The 22,220-nt window shown below is 41.9% G+C and overlaps 1 protein-coding gene across 4 annotated transcripts in view; it reads left to right on the forward strand.

The window, feature by feature from the left end:
* The window catches only part of RASGRP1 (RAS guanyl releasing protein 1), a 77,638-nt gene that overhangs the window by 34,905 nt on the left and 20,513 nt on the right, over window positions 1–22,220 (forward strand). For all 4 annotated transcript variants that reach the window (XM_033190618.1, XM_033190619.1, XM_033190620.1 and 1 more), the window contains 6 exons: window positions 3,702–3,807; window positions 10,676–10,738; window positions 11,620–11,751; window positions 13,695–13,848; window positions 17,161–17,334; window positions 18,389–18,505. In XM_033190618.1, coding sequence (XP_033046509.1) covers window positions 3,702–3,807; window positions 10,676–10,738; window positions 11,620–11,751; window positions 13,695–13,848; window positions 17,161–17,334; window positions 18,389–18,505 — 746 coding nt within the window. The remainder of the gene's footprint in view (window positions 1–3,701; window positions 3,808–10,675; window positions 10,739–11,619; window positions 11,752–13,694; window positions 13,849–17,160; window positions 17,335–18,388; window positions 18,506–22,220) is intronic.

The following is a 22,220-nucleotide window of genomic DNA, read 5'->3' on the forward strand; positions in this document are numbered from 1 at the left end:
ACGGAAGCTTGAGCAAAAGTCAGTGATTACTGCTTTAAGGCACTGAGTTTTGGGGTGGTTGGTTATGCAGAATTTTTGTGGCAAGAAATAATTATTATGGAAATTATGTGGGGCCAAAAAACGTAAAGTAATACTAACCCTACCTGGACAGAGTACAAGTTTAGAAGAATTAATGAAAGATTTACAAAACTATAACCAAGCTAGATGAACACTTTATAAAAATGATTTACCAAATTGTAACTTTGAATTTCTTTTGCAAACTGTGACCAAGAAAAAATAAATGTGTATATTTCACGGATGAAATAGGTAATGACAAAAGCAAACTCAATTTCTAAATATATGTAAAAAGTTAAGATGTTTCCTATTTGACATAGTTCACTCATTTACTCAAGAAATGTTGAATGAGGCATGTGTCAGTACCATTCTAGGCTCTGGAAATACAGTTGTGGAAAAAATGGACAAGGCCTACATCTCGTGAAGCTTGTATTCTACTGGAGATTTAAAAAATAAAAAATTAAATAAATTAAGCAAATAACTTCAGATAATGATAAGTGCTATGAGAAAACTCAGGCAGGGTAAGGAATACCTTAGGTAGTTTAGAGAAGACTTCTCCGAGGATGTGACATTAAAACTAAGACCAAAATGACATCAATCATTCAAGGGAAGAAAGACTACATTGAAGAGAATAGCAAATGCAAAGAGCCTGAGGTAGGAATAAGCTGGGAGTGTTCGAGGTATAATTAGACGTGTGGAGAGGAGTAATGTGGTATGAAGTGAAGTGGATGATATTTAAAGAGGCCAGGACATGTAGTGCTCTTTTGGCCACAGTAAGGAGTCTGTTTTATTCCAAGTGGAATGGAATCCACTGAAGTGTACCAAGTACACGACTTGCTTTATGGGTTTTAGAAGCTCAGTCCTGACTGCTGTATAGGGAATAGATTGTAGGTGGACAAGAGCGGAAGCAAGGAGTTTGATGAAGTCATTGCATCATGGTGGCTACAACTAGGGTGAGGCCAAGGATGGAGAGAAATGAGCAGGTTTGAGATATATATTGGAGGTAGAATCAAGACTTCCTGATGGATTGGATGTGAAGGAACATGAGCAATGAAGGATAATGCCTAGGCTTGTAGTTGGGGTAACTGAGAGGATGGTTGGTGGTGCCATTTCTGGAGATGAGGAAGATGCGAAGAACAGTGAACTCGGAGGAGGGAGAGGTCAAGAATTTTGTTTGAATGAGTTAAGTTTGAACTTAGACATTGAATGGGATTTGCCAGGTAGGCTGCCGGACATACTAACTGGGTAGTGAAGGCTGAAGATACCAGTTGGGCAGTCATCAGCATATAGATGGTATTTTAGCCAAGGGACTAAATGAATTCATCTAGAATAAAGAAGTGAAAGTTTTATTTTTAATTTAAAATTTAAGAAGTTTTAAATTTTAAAAACTGTCAATAAATAAAAGCAGCAGCAGGAGGACTCAGCCACAGAGCATGCTGACATTTAAAAGCTCAGCAGAAAAAGAGGAGACAGAAGAAGAGCCTGAGAGAGAGGCTGGGAGAGTGTGATATTATGGAAGCCAAGAGAATAAAGTGTTCCAGGAAAGAGAGTCATCAACTTGGGTTGTGTTGGGTTGAATGCTACTGAGTCATAAAGTAAGATAAGGACCAAGGAGTAACTATTGGATTTGGCAGTGTGGAGCTGATTGGTAACTTCGAAAATAAAAGATTTAGTGGAATAATGGACACAGAAGTCAAATGGAATGATTGAAAAGTGAATGGGAGAAAAGAAACTGATAACAGTGAGGTTTTGCTAAAAATGGGAATGGAGAAATAGGTAGCTAGAGAGGATGAGAGTTTAAGGTTCTGTTTTGTTTTATTTGGTTTTGAATTGGAGATCCAGAGTCATATTTAAACGACAGTGGAAATAAACCCACAGAGAGAAAAGTTGATGCTGTGGGAGAGAAAATGGACAAATGCAGGATCAATGTCCTTGAGAAAGGGGGAGACCCAGAGCACAGTGAAGTGTTGGCCTTCCATGCTAACAGAGGAAGGCAGGGGGTAAGGGCAACAGACTGCCAGTGAAATGGTGAATTTGGGGATGGGAAGACGAAAGACACTGTCAGTTTACATATATTATATATATTTTGTTGTTTAATTTTAATATATATGCTTTTTAATTATTGAGATGGCCTCACGCTCTGTCACCCAGGCTGGAGTGCAATGGTGTTATCATAGCTCGCTGCACCCTCAAACTCCTGACCGCAAGCGATCCTCCCACCTTGACCTCCCAAAGCACTGGGATTACAAGCGTAAGCCACTGTGCCCAGCCACTTATATTTTCTCAAGAGATATGACTTCAGGTCATCATTTGAGGAGCCAAGACTTCTGAATCCTGAGCCCAAAAGCACTGTCCTTCATTTGCCATTTGGTACACTTGAAGCAGAATGAACATGATAACCCCTTTAATCTCATGTATTTTAACGAGTAATACAGCTGACAAAATTCATGTATATTCTTTCATTTGATACTCTTGCCCTGAATAATTGAAGTTCCCAGTCTGGAACAGAATTCAGTTTGTATAAATGAAGACACTATAATGAAGGGACTACTTACAGAGATGAGAGTGGAATTAAGAGATGTACCCAGAAACTATCCTTGAGGCCAGTGGGTCAAAGGAGATTAATAGTATTAGATCCAACGAGAGCTGGTGCCATGAAGGGAGGACCAGCCAGCATAATCATTCATTGAAGAGATATGCAGTCACTGTCAGGGGAGTGGTGTCAATGCAGAGAGAGAATGAAAAACAAATATCCTGACTTCCCTCCACTCCCATGTCTTGCTGGTGCTTCCCAATGGCTAACCCAACGGGAAGCTAGCTGGCAAGTGAGTGGGCTGTCATGGTGAAAGAATCGACCTGGCAATGAATAACCAGCACAGCTCCTAACACTTCATGCCATAAATGTTGAAAAGATTTTGAAAACCCTTCCAAGGGGAATCTTTTTACCCAATGCCAGTGTATAAATGCATCTGATTATTTGGTGCCAGCTGGGATTTGGAAAGCCTGGCTAACCGTGTTCTTTAATACAAATCATCATGAGTACTTGTAATCACTGGCAATCTTAAAATGTAATGTTTGCCCATAGTCTTTTATTTCCATCCAGAGGCATATTAACCATAAAACTGTAGAAGCGTATATTTCAGGGCCCCTCACTTGCATTAGCCCCTTCCCAGGCTATGGGAGGACCCTAGAAGTGTATTCATATGGTCATTTGTTTTTGTAAAATTTGTAAAGGTAAGATATTTTAACTGCAATCTATTAAAAACCAACTTTGCTCACTTTGACCTTAGAGAAGTCACTCCCTGCCCCCACCCCGACCAGTTATATGAACTTTAGGCCCCACAGAACCTGGATCTGCTTCTGCTTTCAGTGAGACTCAAGTGTGCTGATGCAGATTTTATCCCTTTCCTGATTTCACCACTGTGGAGAGGGAAAGGGGTAATTAATGAGCATCACAATGGACATTCTGCAAGGGGAGAATGTAGTGGGAGGATGAGAAAAACAGAGGGGGGCGGTGCTGGGGACAAGGGAAGAAAATCACTGTGCCTTGAAGGATTGCACCTGAGTCACGGAGGGTGTGCAGGTGTCTACCAGGTGACTAATTTCCTTCCGGGGCCTAACGCAGGTGCTGCTGTTTATATTTTCAGATGCAGATGGAAACCTGTGTCGAAGGAACCACCTGTTGCAAGTCGTGCTGACCATGCATCGGATTATCATCTCCTCTGCAGAACTGCTCCGAAAAGTTGTCACCCTATATCCTTTAACGTAGAGGCTGGCAATCCCAAAATGGGATCTGCCCAAAATGTAGCTTGAAATTCGAAGCATGCTTTTATTTTTATTGGTTTAAAATAACCCTGAGTGGCAAATATGTTCATATGTTCTTTCAGGAGTATGGGTGCATGTGTTGGGGGTGTGTTCGCGTAACCTCTGTTGGGTGGGGCAATGTTATTGATACTGATTGCTCTGGGGGGTGGTCAAAGAAATCAATATGCAAGCACAATCTTCAGTCTCTTAATAGTAAAAAAATACCGTTTCTGTCGAGTGTCCAAAACAGACATTCATCCTGTGCAGATTGACACAAGTGCAAGCATGACTCAAAGATACATTTCTTTCTGGCTTTCCTGTCCAATACTTCAACTTTCTCCATGTTCTGAAGAAAGATTCCCAGTGCCACAGCGTCTGGAGAATCTGCTCGTGCCTTATTGCTTCAGGCAGGAGGACTGACTGTGCCAAGAAAAACCTGCTGGATTTTAACCTTATGATGGGGTATGAATCAAGCAGGGTGGAGAAGGCTCCTGCTTTCTTCTTGCTGATGACACTGTGAGCAGCAACCCCCACAGAAGAAGAGTTGTAGGCGGAGTGAGACCGTTTAGCACCCGAGGCTCAGGTCCTTGGTACTGTGTCATGACTTGTAGCTGCTCTAACACTTTTCCACTCTCCTAACTCCCCACGTTTCATCTTACAGCACACAGAAAAGACAAAAACCATCAGGACTGAATCCCTTCTCTATGCCTATTCATGAATCTTTACCTCTCATCTCAAAGGAGGTGTTCTTCAGTGGCACACAAAGTGGGGGAGCATTGGGAGAGGTGCACGTAAATAAGAGGTGCAGGTCATAAGTGGGTGCCTCTTCTGCAGAGAATTTTAAACTGTCATGAAACCAACTCAATGTCTACTTTTTATTAACTTCATGTACCAGTGATTATAAACAATATCAGTGATTAAATATTCCTCCCTAAAAACTTGTTTGTTGGCCTAGGGACTACATTGTACCTGGGGTGGCTGGGCACAGTAAGTCACCTGTAATCACAGCACTTTGGGAGGCCAAAGCGGGCAGATCACTTGAGGTCAGGAGTTCGAGACCAGCCTGGCCAACATGGTGAAACCCCATCTCTACTAAAAATACGAAAATTAGCCGGGTGTGGTGACACATGCCTGTAATTCCAGCTACTCATGAGGCTGAGGCAGGAGAATCACTTGAACCTGGGAAGTGGAGGTTGCAGTGAGCTGAGATTGCACCACTATACTCCAGCCTGGGCAATGAAGTGAGGCTCTATCTCAAAAAAACAAAAAAACAAAATTGTACCTTGGAGTTCCTGCCCTTAGTGCACTACTGGGTGCCTACACAGTGGGGCAGACCCCCGTCTCCCCTTCCCATGGTCCCTCATACTTCTTATAGAATCTTACTCCACCAGCTATTGCCTCTCCTATACTTTCAAACTCTACCTCTTCAATGGCACCTGCCTCTTAGCCTAAAACACATTCAAGTCTCCTCATCTAAAAATCAGCTCTTAACCCTACCTCCCCTTCATTTCATTGTTAGGGTTAAAAATTTGATGTGAAAGCGTCTTAAAATAGTCTACACTCACTATCTCCAATCTCTTTGGTCCTCCTCACTTCGTAACTGTGTTAAGTTGGCCCCCAGTATTTGAACTTTCCTCTGATGTCACCAGTAACCTCCTACTGCAAAGCCCAATGGCTCTTTCTCATCCTTGTTTCCATTGACCCCCTGAAGTACTGGGCATGACTGACAACCCCGTTCTCCTCCCAGCTGTCCCTCCAGGGCTCCTAGAACTACACCCTCCTGGCTTTCCTACCTCTTGGGTTGTGCCTTCTCCAGCTTTTCACCTACAGGTTTCTTTGAGCTCTGCTTACATATAGGTATAATGTCCTAGTTTTCCTTTGCTCAGCTTCCTTTCTGTGGGTGATTTCTCACCAGAATTTCTACCACAGTTTCCACCATTCTTCTGTGCTGATGGTGACTTTCAAGTCTGCTTTTCTCTAACTTAAACCTTTCCTTTTTTTTTTTTTTTTTGGAAATTGGTGCGGGGAGAGGGTCTCACTCTATTGCCTGGTCTGGTCTCAAACTCCTGGCATCAAGTCATCCTCCCACAGTGCTGCGATTACAGGCATGACCACTGCGCCCAGCCATCTAACCTAAACCATTTTTCTTAGGTTTATACCAGTTTGTCCTGCTAACACTTAAGACAATATATTCATTAGCTCACTGTCCCCACCCACAGCCACTACCTCATTAATTCTCCTTTGACACCGGTACAGCCTTGTTTTGCCTAACTAGGCCACATTCTGAGAAATACATCATTGGGCAACTTTGTCATTGTGTGAACACCATAGGGTGTACTTACACAAACCCAGTTGGCCTAGCCTGCTACAATTCTAGGCTACATGGTACAGCCTGTTGCTCCTGGGCTACAAACCTGTACAGCAGGTTACTGTACTGCATACTATAGGTGGTTGTAGCATGATGGTAAGTATTTATGTATCTAAACATAGAAAAAGTATAGTAAAAGTATGGCACAAAAGATTAAAAAACGATATGTATGGGGGGCACTTACCATGAATGGAGCCTGCAGGACTGGAAGTTGCTCTGGGTAGTCAGGGGTGAGTGGTAAGTGAATGTGAAGGCCTAGGACATTACTGTACACAACTGTAGATTTTATAAACACTATATACTTAGGCTATACTAAATTGATAAAAAATACTTTTCTTTCTTCAATAATAATCTAGCTTACTGTGAGTTTATAAACTTAATTTTTAAAACTTTGACTCTACACACTACAGATATGCAAAAATATTTTCTTTATATTCTATATGCTTTTTTGTTTTAAAAATGTTTAATGTTTATTTACTTTTTAAACTTTGTTGTCAAAATCTAAGACACAAATACAGTAGCCTAGGCCTATATTGGGTCAGGATTATGAAGACATGACGAGGCAACAGGAATTTTTCAGCTTCATTTTAATCTCATGGGACCACTGTCATATATGTGGTCCATCATGGACCAAAATGTTATGCAGCACATGAGTGTATTTTCATGGTCAATTTCAGTTAATAGTGTTAGCATCTATTCTTGCCTAAACCAGTAACATCAGAAGCACTCTTGACTTTTCCCCTGCTTTCATCTCCCACAGTCTGTCACCTGATCCTGGGCCTTTGACTTCAGAAATGACTTATCTGGTCTCTGCTCTCCATTCCTGTACCATGCCTTAGTTCATGTCTCTGCAGTCCCTCTCCCGGACCACTGTCCCATACCAGTCTTTGTATCTACATGGTCCGCCTCCCCACCTCATGGTAGCTACCCTTGAAATTCTTTCCTACAAAGCAAATTGGGCAGGCCATTGCTTCTGAGCCTCTGCAGACTACGGAGTTAATGTCAGCTCCTTAGCTTGCCAGGAAAAGGGCCTCCTCAGTCTGTCCCCAGCGAGTTTTTCCTGCTTCATTCCGTAGCTCTCTGAGAAACCCTTTCCCTTCCTCACTGAACTTCTCAACATACTGGATGTAATAGGGCCTTTTATAATTCCTGTGCCTTGAAAGCCTTTCTACCCTCTTTTTTTTTTAGCAAGCTCTTTCAGTACCCTTCTGGGAAGCTTTTCCTGACTTTTCCAGCCCTTCTCCCCTTTTAAAAATACTTGTAGTGTTTTAAAGTAGTATTCTTAATTGAAAATCTATTTAGTTCCTTTGATTTTCGTTTTGTATTGCTTAAGTCAAAATGTATTTCTCCTGTCTCTGGCCTGGATGTAGTCTGCGCTGAAAAACCCACAGAGAGTGTGAAGTGTTCTTATTCTGTTAGCGAAATGAATCTGTCTACCTAAACTTCAGTCCGTAAGTTTTGCAATGTAATGCCTATGTACTCTGGTCTTTGTAGATGACCGTTTCAAGTAAACTGCAGAACTTTTGTGTCTAGCTGCTGTGATTTCAATCTGGTTAATAATATAAAAGATGGCAAGGGTACTGAAAAGTTGATTGAATTACAAATTAAGCAAGATATAAATATATTTTTGTATTTTAAAAGTACATACACTGTAACTTACCTATTTGTGTGTCATCTCCCCCACTAGACTCTGTTTTTCAAGGACAGGGAGCAAGGCTTATTTGTCTCATATCTAGAACTTAGTTTAGTGGCTATTTCATGGTAGGACACTATAAATGTTGCATTACTATGGGTGCAAACATTGGGATACTTTTTATATTTACAAGAACTTTTACATGTGATAAAAATGTAACCTGGGGTAGGGGAAGGGATTCTGAGAGTATGAAATAATACTGCTGTAATGAAAGCCAAGTTAAACATTGAAGGCAAAATTATTTTCTTTCTTTATGCTTAGTTTCCCTGTTCTCTGACCTGGAAGTAATATAATTTTTAGTTAAATAAGCTCAGATGGTCTCCTGATTTCCGTTGTTAAAAGAAGAGAGGGATAAATTTGAAAACATGTTTTGAATAGTTTAGATGCCTGAAAAGTACAGTCAGAACTGTACTGGCACTTTATAGCCATACTACTAGCTATGAAGAGAAGAAAAAGGTCTGGGGTCTGAGGGTTCCAGCCAACATTGAAGTTTACCAAGATCAGCAGATGCCTGAGCCTCTCACTGTTTAGCCTGCATGTGCTGGTGTTTGTTTCAGCTCCTGAATGAAGTGAGAAAGAGGGTGCCCTGCTGCCGTGGTGGGCAGCCTTTGCCATGGCATAGGGGCTCTAAGGACCTCTGAATGGCATTCTGAATGGTGCCCAGGCTCAGCACTCACATGTAGACTTACTGGATTTACAGCATTGATGCTCTGCCACAGTGTAGCCAACGTGCAGCCAATGTGCACTGTCAGAATACAGTTTTGAAGGAAAGGATAAGGAGCCACTGGGAGAAGGTGAATGACACAGCAAAAGTCACCATGTCAATTTAATGTATCTACTTAGCTTTAAAACAGAAGTGTGGTTTTTGTGCCTTCCCCTTTAAAATGGAAGAATAAAAATTTCAACAAGTAGAACAAATGATAAAAATATAGAATCTGAGAAGTATTTATCTATGTGCCTTATGCCTGAATCTCTCTGCATTGAAGTGATGCATTTTCTTAGTGATGTGGCATAAAGAAACATAAAGCCATCTCATTCTCACTTCTACCTTCCCACCCAAAGAAAGGCAGTCATAAAACTTTCTACTTCATGAAGTCTGCCAGTTCCCTGCGCTTATTTTTATGTCAATTGCCTTTGTTGATAGGTAGGGTTTTGTGGGTTTTTGTTTTGGTGCTGTGATCTAAAGGGCAGATTTTATAGGCAGTACATGTATTAAAATGTAATTTTTAAAACTAGAAGTCATTTTATTAAAATTACAAATTTTATAACCATAGTTCTTGTTTAGGGTTTCAGGTTTAGCTTGCAGATCTTACTGTTTCTATAAGTCTAGCATGTTTCAGCAAGCATTTTTAAGGGACTTTGAAAAATGTTTCATTAATTTCAATAATGTTAATTAAATACTTCCAATGGTTTTAAACTATGGTTCTGCATTTTATATCTTAGATCATTTTTAAGTGCTTCAGATACCTCCCTGAATTCTAAATCGTCTTTTTATAAACTCTAATAGATTAAATTTATAAACAGTAAAGCTATCATTATTTTAGATGTTCCAAAGCTATGCGTAAACTTCGTAAGGTTTCAATTTAAAAGCACAAGTCTAAAGAACTTAATTATATATTGCAAACTGAAGTTCCAAGGCTATCATTCTAATATGCTTCTAAACATGACAAGCATATATCATCTCAAACAGCACAGATTCCCTTCCTAACCAAAAAGATGAGTACCACGATTTTCATTCTCTTTTATTTAACCCTAAATTTTCCAAGGGTTAAAATATGTACACCCACAGAAGGAAGACCAGTCCTGTCCCAGTTAATTAGAATTTTTGCTGGGTTGTTCACTGGATTCCTCTCATGGGCCCAGCTGGAATTCACTGAACCCTAGATTGTCGTCATTATGCAGTTTTTAGAAGGAAAACAAGGCATGGCCTTTACGGGCACACAGCCCACACAGCCCGATGCCTCAGTCTGTTGATGGGAAATGGCAGGACCTGCTCAGGCTCATCACGGCATTGGAGTTCTCATTTCTTTCACTCTTAAAATAAATGAATATTTTCTTCCATTTATCTTGAAAGATAGGTGAACTTTGATGAGATCTTGCTATTCTTTCATATTCTTGGAATGCTCAGAATGAAAAGGATCCTTAAGGTGATCTCCAGTTTCGTTTCAGATTCTTCACACGGTTTGTCCGACTTGCCGTTACAATCTGTGAGGTCCGTCTACTGACATCCTCTAGGTGTATATATTGTAACTTTCATATTATTGTTCTTATCATGACTATCTGAATATGTGTTTCTTCCTCTTCGAATTCACTGCATACATGTGTTTCAGTTCAAAGAAACATGTGAAAAGATAAATGGGGCTGCTGTTCTTTCTTTTTTTCCTGCTTCATTTGTCCTTCATAGGCACAATGAGCACAGGCAAGGAGTCATTTGCCCCTTCTTCACTTCTTATAAGTTACCTGTCCTGGGACCTCTTTACACGATTAATTTCTCAGTTCTGCGGTGCTGCTGCCTCCTTCCGTAAGCCAGGTTGACATGGGCTGGAAAATTACCATAATCGCCTTTCTAGGTGATAATATGCATACAGCTGGACACATCAAGTTGGTTTTTATCCTTTGGCCAGAAAGATAAAGCATCACATTTTCATTTTTTAGAAAAAATATTTTGGGAGGTAGTTTCAGCAAATACTTCCAAAGATGAAAAGTCATTTGATGTCTGTAACAGAGGCCTCCATTTCCCTTAACCACAGCCCTACCTATAAGGATGCTTTGGCAAAGAATTCACCAGGACTTTGCTTGAAGATCTGCTATTTTGTAAGGTAATTTTTTTTATGTATTTCAAGATTTTGTGGAGCAAGGTGAAATGAAAGGTGAAGCAAGGGACTTTCTCTGCCTTTCCTGACTCTATAGAACACCTTTGGACAGACAGAAAAGAGTAGTCCTTCATAACAGTGAATTTTCTCTGATGTACCTAAGCTTAATTATTTTATACCAACCTTTTTTCAGTCTTTGGTATCAAATGACATAAAGGAGGGAACAGAGAAATAATTAAAGGTCTGTCATTTTCTTTACTTTTATTCTTAATTATACAAGTAATATAGGTTACTATAGAACATTTTTTAAAATGTAGAAAAGAATGTAACTATAATAATGATCACTCATATCCAGTTACCTATTTTGGTGTATTTCCTTTGTCTTGTTTTCATGCCAGTTTTTTGAGATGTAAATATATATGCGGCTTTATATCCTCTAGTTTTCACTTAACTTTACAGCATGAGAATCTTCTCTAGTCATTAAAGATTTTTTGTAAACATTCTTTTTAATAGCCATGTAATATTCGAATATGATAAAGCATAACCTATGAATAGATTGCCTCATTTGGGACATTTGGTTTATCTATAGTTCTGTCCTTTTTAATCATCTCTGACCCACAAGATTGCGCCTGAATCTTTGTCATGGCTCCTTTGATTGTGATATGCCTTACCCTACCACAGCATTTGTGTGGAGGGACAGAAGGTTTTCAATGGATACGTTTCTTCCTTCCCTGCTCCCACCCCAGCTCCTTCAGTATACTAGTAGATGAATCAGACTTTGCCTTTTTCTGAGTTCTCTTTGTGGCAGTAGATTCCTTTGTGAACCCAACACATTGTAAGCCCTAGGTATCAGTTTTGGATTGTGTTTTTTAACCCCCTTCTTGTAGGTATTGGATAACAGAATTCTGGGTCATGTTTAAAATGGATGCCAGCTTGACAGACACTATGGAGGAGTTTCAGGAACTGGTGAAAGCTAAGGGTGAGGAGTTACACTGCCGCCTGATTGACACAACTCAAATGTGAGTGTCAGGGTCTTGACTCATCTTTCGAAACCACCTCCTTCCTGTAATATAATCCCAGTTGCTTGTTAGGCTTCTGACCCCCAGCGGTGACTGCTGCTCTCTTTCACCACTCTGAGAAGCCCCTCACGTAGGCAGGTTCAAACTGCCTCACCAAAGTGAAGGCTTGGCATTTAACAGAAAAGCAGAGAAGCTGCACGGTGATAAAGCACTAGGTGACTTACATCCAAGAGCAGAAAAAGTAAGTCCCAGTCAAAATGAAATCAGGTAGCAAGATATTGACTAAAATTAATCCAGATCATGAGAAACTGAAAGTGCAAATGACTGAACTCACACTTAATGCCAGGAGGCACCCCTGAACTTGTCAATAGGGACAGGACTGCTAAAAAAAAATGCATTCAGGAGAGGGCTTATAACATATATGGATGTCTATGAAAGACACTTCAGACTTCCAGAGCCGGATGGGATCCCAGGAATGTTTTAAATTATTCCTTGGAATTCTTATTTATAAGACTGACCCGTTCTGGGAAAATGAGTGCCTTTCCTAATTAGGGGGAGGGGAATGTATGCACTGTATGCCAAGGTTTTCACAGTGAGGCTGCTTTATTTTGAAATAGTACAAATCCCTAAGACATAGACTTCTAGAACTGATAATATATTCTAGAGATCATTTCATCCAACATCCTGATTTTTCTGACTGGGAAATTGAGGCTCAGCAAGAATGTGACTCCTCCGGGGTCCAGCTAGTTAAGCTAGTGACAGAGCAGCAGCTAGCCTCTGAGGCCCTGTCCGTGATGCACTGTAGCCACGTAGAAATGATTTCAAGATTACATTTCAGAGCCCCAAATAAGTCCGCTTATCAGTTTGGATTCTCTGTACTTCTCTGCTTAAAATTACACAACTTGAAAGATAAGAGATTATTCAATAGTTTCTTCATTTTAAAGATGAAATTAGAGCCCAGGGCAATTCTCAACCCCAGGTCTCCCTGTCCCAATATTTCCTAGCTGACTTTTCTTGACCAAAATTTTCCACAGTATATTCTGTAGGAATTATTAGTCTGTGGGATATTACTTGGCCAGATATAATTGAGGAATAATGAGTTATGAACTTTCCTTTTGCAGTGCTTTTCAGCGTGTGTAATATGCTCACTGGCCAAAGAGGCTACAAAATTTATAGCACTTCCCAAGCTCATTGACTACAGAGCCCTTTTATCAAGAGATAAGGTTCCCAGGAATCCCAGTTTGGAAAAGACAGGCAACTCGCTGTCTTTCAAAATGGGGCCACTTCCCTTTGCTTGTTTAGTGAAGATATTGAATAAGAAATGCACTGGTTGATTACAAGAAAATAATGGGGGCAGGGAGCACTCTAGGGTCAGCAAGGCTTCCTTGATCATTTCAGTAGCTGAGGACATTTGAGGAGAATGACACAACTCTGCCAAGAGTGACCATGTTTCTACACGTGATTCCCTCCCTTTATGACATCTTCTCGCTGTGGTTCTTTGAGCTCTTCCTGGCATGAAAACTGTCTCACTACCTTGGGATTTCCAACCAGATAGAGAGTCCCTATCTTCACATGAGATTGAAGGAACACACAAGTGGAATGGAGGGAGCACACATACCACAGGATACACAAAGGGGCCAGGACCAAAGGCAAGGAAACTGACCGATACCTGAGACTCTTTCCTTCCCACTGCCTTAAAGTAAACTCATTTATCCTGTACCCAACTGCACATTTAAAAGGCTCACTGAAAACCAGCAAGACCTCTTGGTTGCTGCCATGGAAAAAAACTGATTTGGAGAAACCCAGTGAATGCACTGTTTTGGCCAAGGAAAGGTAGCTAATGGTGTTTTGTATATTCTTGTGAAAAATGTTAACGGATTTACTTGCAACAAGCGATTTATTCCTTTTCCCTGTCTTCTCCCTTTCACATTTACCCACAAAAGCAATGCCCGTGACTGGTCCAGGAAACTTACTCAAAGGATAAAATCAAATACCAGCAAGAAACGGAAAGTCTCCCTGCTGTTTGACCATCTGGAACCAGAAGAGCTATCCGAGCACCTCACCTACCTTGAGTTCAAGTCCTTCCGAAGGATATCAGTATGTACCCAAGGGGCAGGAGAAAAATCTTCCCTGGGATATTTCTGAAAATAAAATGAGAATTCAACAGCCCATCCACTTCATAACCTTAGAGGCCCCTCAGTAGTGGCAGGCTTTACTGCCAGACATCATAGAGTCTGGAAAAATCAGCACCATCTGAATTCCTTTGGTTGTGACTCCTGTGCTTCTCCCATCTCCCTTCTTCCATGCCCCCACCCATACCATCCCACCACTCACTCAAGTTACCATACTGTGGGCACACATCACACATACACACACACACACACACACACACACACACACACACACACACTCTCTCTCTCTCTCCCCCCTCCCCCTCTCTCCCTCTCTCTCTCCCCCTCTCCCCCTCCCCCTCTCTCTCTCCCCCCTCCCTTCCCTTCATACCCCTGATCATCATTAGGCTTCAATAACTCTTTTTTTAATCTTCCTCAAAAAAAGAGGGGGAGGGCAGAGGGGCGGGGAAAGGATATGTCCTCTCAGAGTTTGAATTCATTCTGGGGTAAGCTTTGAATGGCTCTGGGAAATCCCAAAATAGATTCTACTGGCCTAGCTCAGAACATACCTAAATCCTTGAAGTGGTGCTGGCCCAGAAGTCACTGTGATTCTAGAAGCTAAGCTGTGCTGACCCCTAACCTTTCGACTGGGGCAACTAGGCAGAGTCAAAGGAAGAGAGATTTCAGTTGATCATCAGGAACAGAAAGAGTACACAGGTGCATCCTGTCCTCACTGCAATCCTTGAAACTCCATATGTGATCCCAAAGAACATTAGTTCTATATAAGAGAACTTGTCAACGTGTCAGATGCCAACAGACCCTCACTGGCCAATATGCTTTCCTGAGAAACGAAACCCTTATTCCACTTAGCCCCTAACCCTACCAACAGATACAGTCTTCACCTTCGTGCTAAAAATAGAGACCACCTAGTTGCTGGGTCCATTTATTAAAATGACTGGTATTCTGGTGAGCGAATGGAGGCCCAGAGGGCTGCCTTGAACAAGGTCGACACAGCTGATTACAGTCAGAGCTGAGGCTAGGACTACATGCCTCTCTCGGTCGGTCACCACTAATTTATTGAGCTCAGTTGTGTCTGGAAGGAGACCTGCAAACCAGGTTACAAAGGATAGTTTACATTTTCATTCATAATGTTGACATCCCTTCTGTTTTCACACAGCTGTTTGGCCAGTCAGTCAGGAAGCTCCCAGCTTCCATTTGGAAATAACTTCTCCAAGCATTAACTCTCCATTCTCTGCACCCCTCAGTACCCCAGACCCAAATTGAAAGGCTCTGCCTGGGGAGTTCCCATTTGGCAGTGCCTCCCCTGTCAGGGGGAAGGACAGCAGTCAGAGCTGAGAGCAACTGAAAAAAGCCATGTATCACACAGGAAATCTGAGCTCTGCAGGGGTCAAACCGGCAGGCTGCTTGGTCAGGCCTGCAGCATGTCTGCTTGATGCCAGTGCTCACATCAGTGGAGGCAGAAGTGAAAAATCAGTGCAGAACAAGGAATCCCAGCCAGTGTCCCCAGGGGTTCAGCAGTGTTCTATTTGCAAGTAAAAACATCAGTTTCAACCTTCATTTCTTTTGACTGGCATGGTCCCTTCAAAGAAGACTATTTCAGGGAATTTTTGTTCTTCCTGTACAGTGCTGAACAATTTTACCAAACACAAGTTTTCTCTCCAACATGAGGTTGGAGGGAAATTTATCTCTGCTGTGAACGGAAAGGCATTTGATATCTTCTGTTTATTATAAAACTTCAGGGGTAGTGAGGATGTTACTGGGATAATTCTTTTTTTAAAAAAAACAAGCGGATTTAATGTTACATTTATAGTGGGAGGGGTATATTAAATGTATCCACTGGAATATGTTAATTGAATGAATATTTTCAAAATATATGTATTCAATAAGTTGTAGCTACTTTCTTTTAGAACCAGTAAGATGTTTGCTTTATATATCTTAAGGAGTGATTTTGGTCCTACTCATAGGCTTTCCACCCATCAGCAGCTATAGCACAGTAAAATGGGACTCAGTTAATTTGCAACTATTTTATTTGGGTTGTGACTTCTTCTCATCTATATATTTACTACTTAGGCAGAACTAAGGTGTACTGTAGTAACAACCCCCCACCTACCCACCTCCTGCACAATCTCAATGGCTTAACTAAGCAAAAGTTTATTTTTCAGTCACACTGCATGTCTAACATGGGTCAGCAGAGGCTGATCAGAGTTCCCCAGGAACCCAGATGATGGAGGCTTCATCTTGCCAGAAATTTCCAAGATCTCTGCAGCAGTGGAAAGGCAACAAGGCAGACCATTCACTAGCTCTTACATCTTTCCCTCCAAAGTTACATCGCTTCCACTCAACGTTCTGCTGGCTGAACTATGTCATATGGTCACACCTTCTTTCAAAGGGAAGAGTTGGAAGTAATTGGGGAAAAGCACCAAAAACTTCCATAGGAATGTTGAAGAAGAACAAAACAGACTGTGCCTCCCTCTTGGTTATACAATTTGAGCAGAGGGATTCTTTGTGACAGGGACACAATAGCTACAAACATCATTTAGACTAGATCTTCAGGGACATTTCCAGTTTTACACATGCTGTTTCATTGTCAACCATAGTCAATGCTATTGTCAAGTTGGGAAACCATGGTCAGCGAACATATAGCTAACCACGTTTTATGTACTCCATTTGCCTCTGTTCAGGTTGGTGAGAAGGAAATACAAACAGGCTTGTATTAGCATGAGGTTCATAACTACTCCACTAGCGCAACCTTACATAATATGTAGCACTTTAAAAAGTTAAAGCTTTCACACATTATCTTCTTTGATCTTCATAACAATTCTATGTCCTAGATAGGGCAGATTTTATGATCACATTTTTAAGGTAAGAAAACAGCTGGAGAAAGATTTGTTTTTGTCAGGGGAACTACCTTTTATTCCCTTAACCTTTGCAGCAATACTGATCTTTATTCTGTACTGTATTCTTTAGAATTTAGAACAGTTAGTAACAATATCTACTGAAAGACAGTATTTGGATTAACTAATGTGTCTACACATCCACTTATTCCTAATAACTTTCGATGCAGAGAGATCACACTGTGGGCAGAATAAGAAAGATTCTCCTCCCATCATGCTTGTTGGCAGGTGGCCAAGATGCAGTAGAAAAGGGCCAGGAGCTCCTCTGTTCCATGGCAGTTCCCAGCCATCAACTGAGCAGACCTGACTTGTCCCTTAAATCTTCTGGAATACCGGAGTACAGTACTGATAGTTTTTTTTTTTTCTTTTTTCTTTTCCTGCAGTTCTCTGATTATCAGAATTACCTTGTAAATAGCTGTGTGAAGGAAAACCCCACCATGGAGAGATCTATTGCTCTGTGCAACGGTATCTCCCAGTGGGTACAACTGATGGTTCTCAGCCGCCCCACCCCGCAGCTCCGAGCAGAAGTCTTCATCAAGTTCATCCAGGTGGCTCAGGTGAATAACTGGTTTGAGACTTTTGGCTTGGGCTATGAGGTACACCTTCTATCCCCTTTTCCTCCAGCTTAGCCTGTTAGAGCTGTTTATTTCCCTCCTGAACCGTGGTGGGGGTGGGGAGGATTGTGTGCCTTCAACCCGATCTAGATATGGTGATTTGTCTATTCTTCCACACAAGGACAGTGTGGAGGGGAGGGGGCCATACAGGCCATATCAGGGGTCACGATCCAGTCTTGGATCTGTTTAGATCTTTACCATTTTTCGAAAGATGCTTACCAGCCTACATTATTTTCCCGAGTCTGGCCCACATGGCAAAGGAAAGGGCAGTTCTAAGATTTACTGGAGCTGGACCAGCCTGAATTGTCTTAGGTCTTTGAGCCCATGCCGTGCTGAATGGCTGCATTTAATGTTTGAGGGGCATTTTATAAGAGGAAAACAGGTACTATGAACCATATTTGAAGTTCCCGAGATTCTAGCTTCTCTGTCCCAGTTACTGTCCTACATAGGCACTGGCATTGCATGGGAAAATAAGGCAAAGTCCTTACCCTCAAAAATAAAAGTCTGGTAAATTTGAAATAAATAAAAGATTATACTTAATAATATCTTTCTTCAACTCTGGATGGTCTAGATCAGTGTTTCTCGAAGTCAACAGCCCTGATCTTGGATCACCTGCTCTGATATTAACTAAAGGTATATTAAAAGTACAGATCTCCAAGCCTAACCCCAGATCCAGGTAATCAGAATGTCTGGGTTTGATCCAGAAACCATTGTGTTAAACCAATACTTTAGGTGATTCTAAGAAAGCACTGATCTAGAAGGTGGTCCACAGATCAGCTACAACAAAAGGAGAGAGATGTAACACCTCCCAGATTTGGAATCCACCAGTCCGAATTAAGCAGAAGGGGAGACATGGACAGGGAATTGCAATGCTTCATAACTAGTCTTCAACCAGTGTAAGGGAGACTCATGGCACAGAGACAAGAGGCAGCCTCTAAGCTCCCCACGTAACTGACATGTACAGTGACTCTGCTGTCATCTGTCTTCTGTGTCACAGAAGCTCCACCAACTACAGAACTTCAATACACTGATGGCTGTGATAGGTGGGCTGTGTCACAGCTCAATCTCAAGGCTCAAGGAGACAAGTTCGCATGTCCCACATGAAATCAATAAGGTCAGTGCTACTGTCTTCTCTGGGACCCTTAGCAGCATTCTCAGGACGTGTGCCAACATTTTCTCCTTGGGGGGACAGCCCAGAGAGCATTTCCAAACCACACCATCCCTTGTCAACCAGGCCAAGTGGCAGGGAGTCAAACCTTAAGGAAATCCAAAGGATGGAGAAGTCACATTTTTTAGAGTAACTGTGATTTTGTCTGGCCTCAGCCAGTGTCACTGCCAACGTTCCTGCTGGACCAGTTGAAACAATGCGTGCCTCTTCCCATGTGCATAGGCCACTGAATATTCAGTTACCATCTTTGACAGATTCCCTCGCTGCAGCTCTTTGCTCTAAAATGTGTTCTCAAAGAGAATTGTGGTTCGGTTGACCATAGGTCAGTTCGCACATTGAGTGTAGTTATATAGTGATATGTTAAAAACCTAGCTATCCAGAACCCTTAGAGAATGACATTCTGGATAGTTGAATTTTACCAGATAATTGGATATGAGTTCTTCAGATACCATTTTGTAATATGTAATGTTTTATTAATGAATATTTTTCTTTTTTTTTTTTTTTTTTTTTGCGACGGAGTCTTGCTCTGTCACCCGGCTGGAGTGCAGTGGCCGGATCTCAGCTCACTGCAAGCTCCGCCTCCCGGGTTTACGCCATTCTCCTGCCTCAGCCTCCCGAGTAGCTGGGACTACAGGCGCCCGCCACCTCGCCCGGCTAGTTTTTTTTTTTTTTTTGTATTTTTAGTAGAGACGGGGTTTCACCGTGTTAGCCAGGATGGTCTCAATCTCCTGACCTCGTGATCCACCCGTCTCGGCCTCCCAAAGTGCTGGGATTACAGGCTTGAGCCACCGCGCCCGGCCATGAATATTTTCCTTAAATGTCCTGTGCATTTTCCTACATTATTAGATTTTACAGAATATACTTTAATCTTTTATGACATAGGGCTGTTTTGCTTGTTTCTCTTTTTTACAGAAACAAGGTCTTGCTCTGTCACCCAGGCTGGAGCACAGGCTGGCATGATCATAGCTCACTGCAATCTCAAACTCCTAGGCTCAAGCGATCCTCCCACCTCAGCCTACCAAGTAGCTAGGACTATAGGTGTACACCATTATGCCCAGCTATTTTTTTTAATTTTTGTAGAGATAAGGTCTCCCTATGTTGCCCAGGCTCGTCTCCAACTCTTGGCCTCAAGCGATCCTCCCATCTCAGCCTCCTAAAGTATTGGGATTACAGGCATGAGCCACTGAGCCCAGCTGGAGCTGCTGTTATAAAATATAAACCACTGTGATATACTGAGGATATAAATGTATGGCATGGGTTAGATAATGTCTGCTCTTTGAGCACTTTCATCTCATGTAAGAGGACCTTACTGTACTCAAGCCCCGATTTTTCCAAACAGGCATGAAGAGGAACTCTCTTTTTAGGGAGAGATACTGGAGCTCACTGCCCTGTTTTTCCCAGGTGTTCAGCTCCCTTTTGGGGAGTCTTTTATCTGTTACCACAGTGCTGGGCCTCTGGGGAGGCCCCCCATTTCCCAGTGGTCTGATCAAAAGGGCATCATCTTTAGTCACTTCTTCATTCCTTAACAGTTCTGCTGAAACCAGGCGCAGCAGTTGAAAAGATTGCCCGCGTCTCAGGTGACAGAGAGAAACAGTCACAGAGACTAAGAAGCCTTCGAGTCAGTTTAGCTTACAAGAGAGCGCTTGCTGCTCTTCCGCTTGGCGTCCCCCAGAGCAGTGCTTCCTGTAGTAGCTACTTGACCCTCAGGGTGGTCTGCATAGTGAATTAGTAAGTCCAGGGTTGAAGCAAAAGTCCCCAAGTTGTTGATTTCACCTTCGGAGGGGAATAAAAATATCTCTTATCATTTTTGCTGTTACACTCTTGTCGTGGGAGTCCCTTCCATGCCTAGGGCTCACCTGCACCATTGGTAGAGGTTTATGAGGAAGCTCTCTTGCCATCTCCCAGTGATTTGAAGGGGTCTGACTCCAAGAACTCCAAGCTCTTCACTGTGGAGAAATGGTATTTTGTAGGCCACAATTTTATTAAGTTTGGGCACTGTGTCTAAAAGGGTTACAGTAGTCCTCCCTTATCTGAGGTTTTGTCTTCTGTAGTTTCAGTTATCTGAGGTCAACTGCAGTCCAAAAAAAAATTTAATGGAAAATCCCAGAAATAAACAATTCATAAGTTTTATTTTATTGATTGATTGACTGATTGAGACAGTCTCATTCTGTTGCCCAGGATGGAGTGCAGTGGCGCAGTCTCGGCTCACTGCAATCTCCACCTCCCAAGTTCAAGTAATCCTCCTGCCGCAGCCTCCCAAGTAGCTAGGACTACAGGTGTGTGCCACCACGCCCTGCTAATTTTGTGTTTTTAGTAGAGACGGAGTTTCACCATGTTAGCCAGGCTGGTCTTGAACTTCGGACCTCAGGTGATCCGTCTACCTCGGTCTCCCAAAGTGCTGGGATTACGGGCATGAACCACCACGCCTGGCCAATTCATAAGTTTAAAAATGCATGCTGTGCTGAGTAGCATGATGAAATCTTAAGCCATCCCACTCCATCCTTTCTGTGACTCCTTCGTATCAGTCACTAAGTAGCCATCTCGGTCATCAGATTGACTGTCATGGTACTGCAGCGCTTGTGTTCAAGTAACTCCCACTTTATTTAATAATGGCCCCACAGCGCAAGAGTAATGATGTTGGCAATTTGCATATACCAGAGAGCAGCCCTAAAGTGTTTCCTCTAAGTTCTTTACTTAATAAGAAAAAAATCTGCTGAGGTTGCTAAGATCTAAGAAAGAAGGAATTGCATCCATGAAATTGTGAAAAAGGAAAGAAGTTCATTCTAGTTTCTCTTTGCACTTCAAACTGCAAAAGTTATGGCCACAGTGCATGATGGGAATGGCATTACATTTGTGGGTGGAAAACATGAACAGAAATGTGTTCCACTTGACAGCAATCGGATTTGTTACTATGCACTGTTTCAGGCATCAATTAGGCATCTTGGACTGTATCCCCCTAAGGATAAGAGAGGACTCCTTATGTTGTATGATAACATGATTGGCAGACAGTCACTTCATGTCTTTGCTTCTGAGAAAGCTGGTTATCACTCGTGGGGAATGGATTCTGTGAACTGCTTGCTGACTTGAATGACATGTGATTGAAAAGAAAACCAGATCTGGCTGCTCCCTTTCTGTGCTGGTGAGCATCCGTTCCCACTTCCAGGGTTGAAGCAAGGTGTAACCTCTAGTGTCCTCTCGCCTGTCCTTTGCTCGGAATTGATCTGGTCTATTCAGTTTTTTAGTTCAAGGTTTTAGTCTGTGAATGGAATGTCACTTGCTTTCTAGTCAAAGGCCCATTCTGAGAATCCTGAAAGGCCCACCGAGCCCCTCATAGAGAATAACACACAATAGACTACTGAGGCTCCACTCTTAAAACACATGCTCTTCCCCATGCCAGCGACATTTCCTGACATCACATTTCAACTGTTAATCAATGCAGTGTCTCTGGAAGCATTAAGAAGACACCAAGGAAAGGAATCACATGGCTTGGGGACGGGAGTTGGAGGGATAGTGTTCACTATATATTCTTGCACCTTTTAAATTTTTGTATCAGGTCCTTATTTTTGAAAAGACATTTTTAAATAAAAATGATAAAACCCCCATTTATAATGTTTAAGTAATATAATAGATTCAATCATATCTTGTGTTTGTAAATATATTC

This window comes from Trachypithecus francoisi, unplaced genomic scaffold (assembly GCF_009764315.1).
Source record: "Trachypithecus francoisi isolate TF-2019V2 unplaced genomic scaffold, Tfra_2.0 Lachesis_group3, whole genome shotgun sequence".
In the NCBI taxonomy this organism is placed as follows: Eukaryota; Metazoa; Chordata; class Mammalia; order Primates; family Cercopithecidae; genus Trachypithecus; species Trachypithecus francoisi.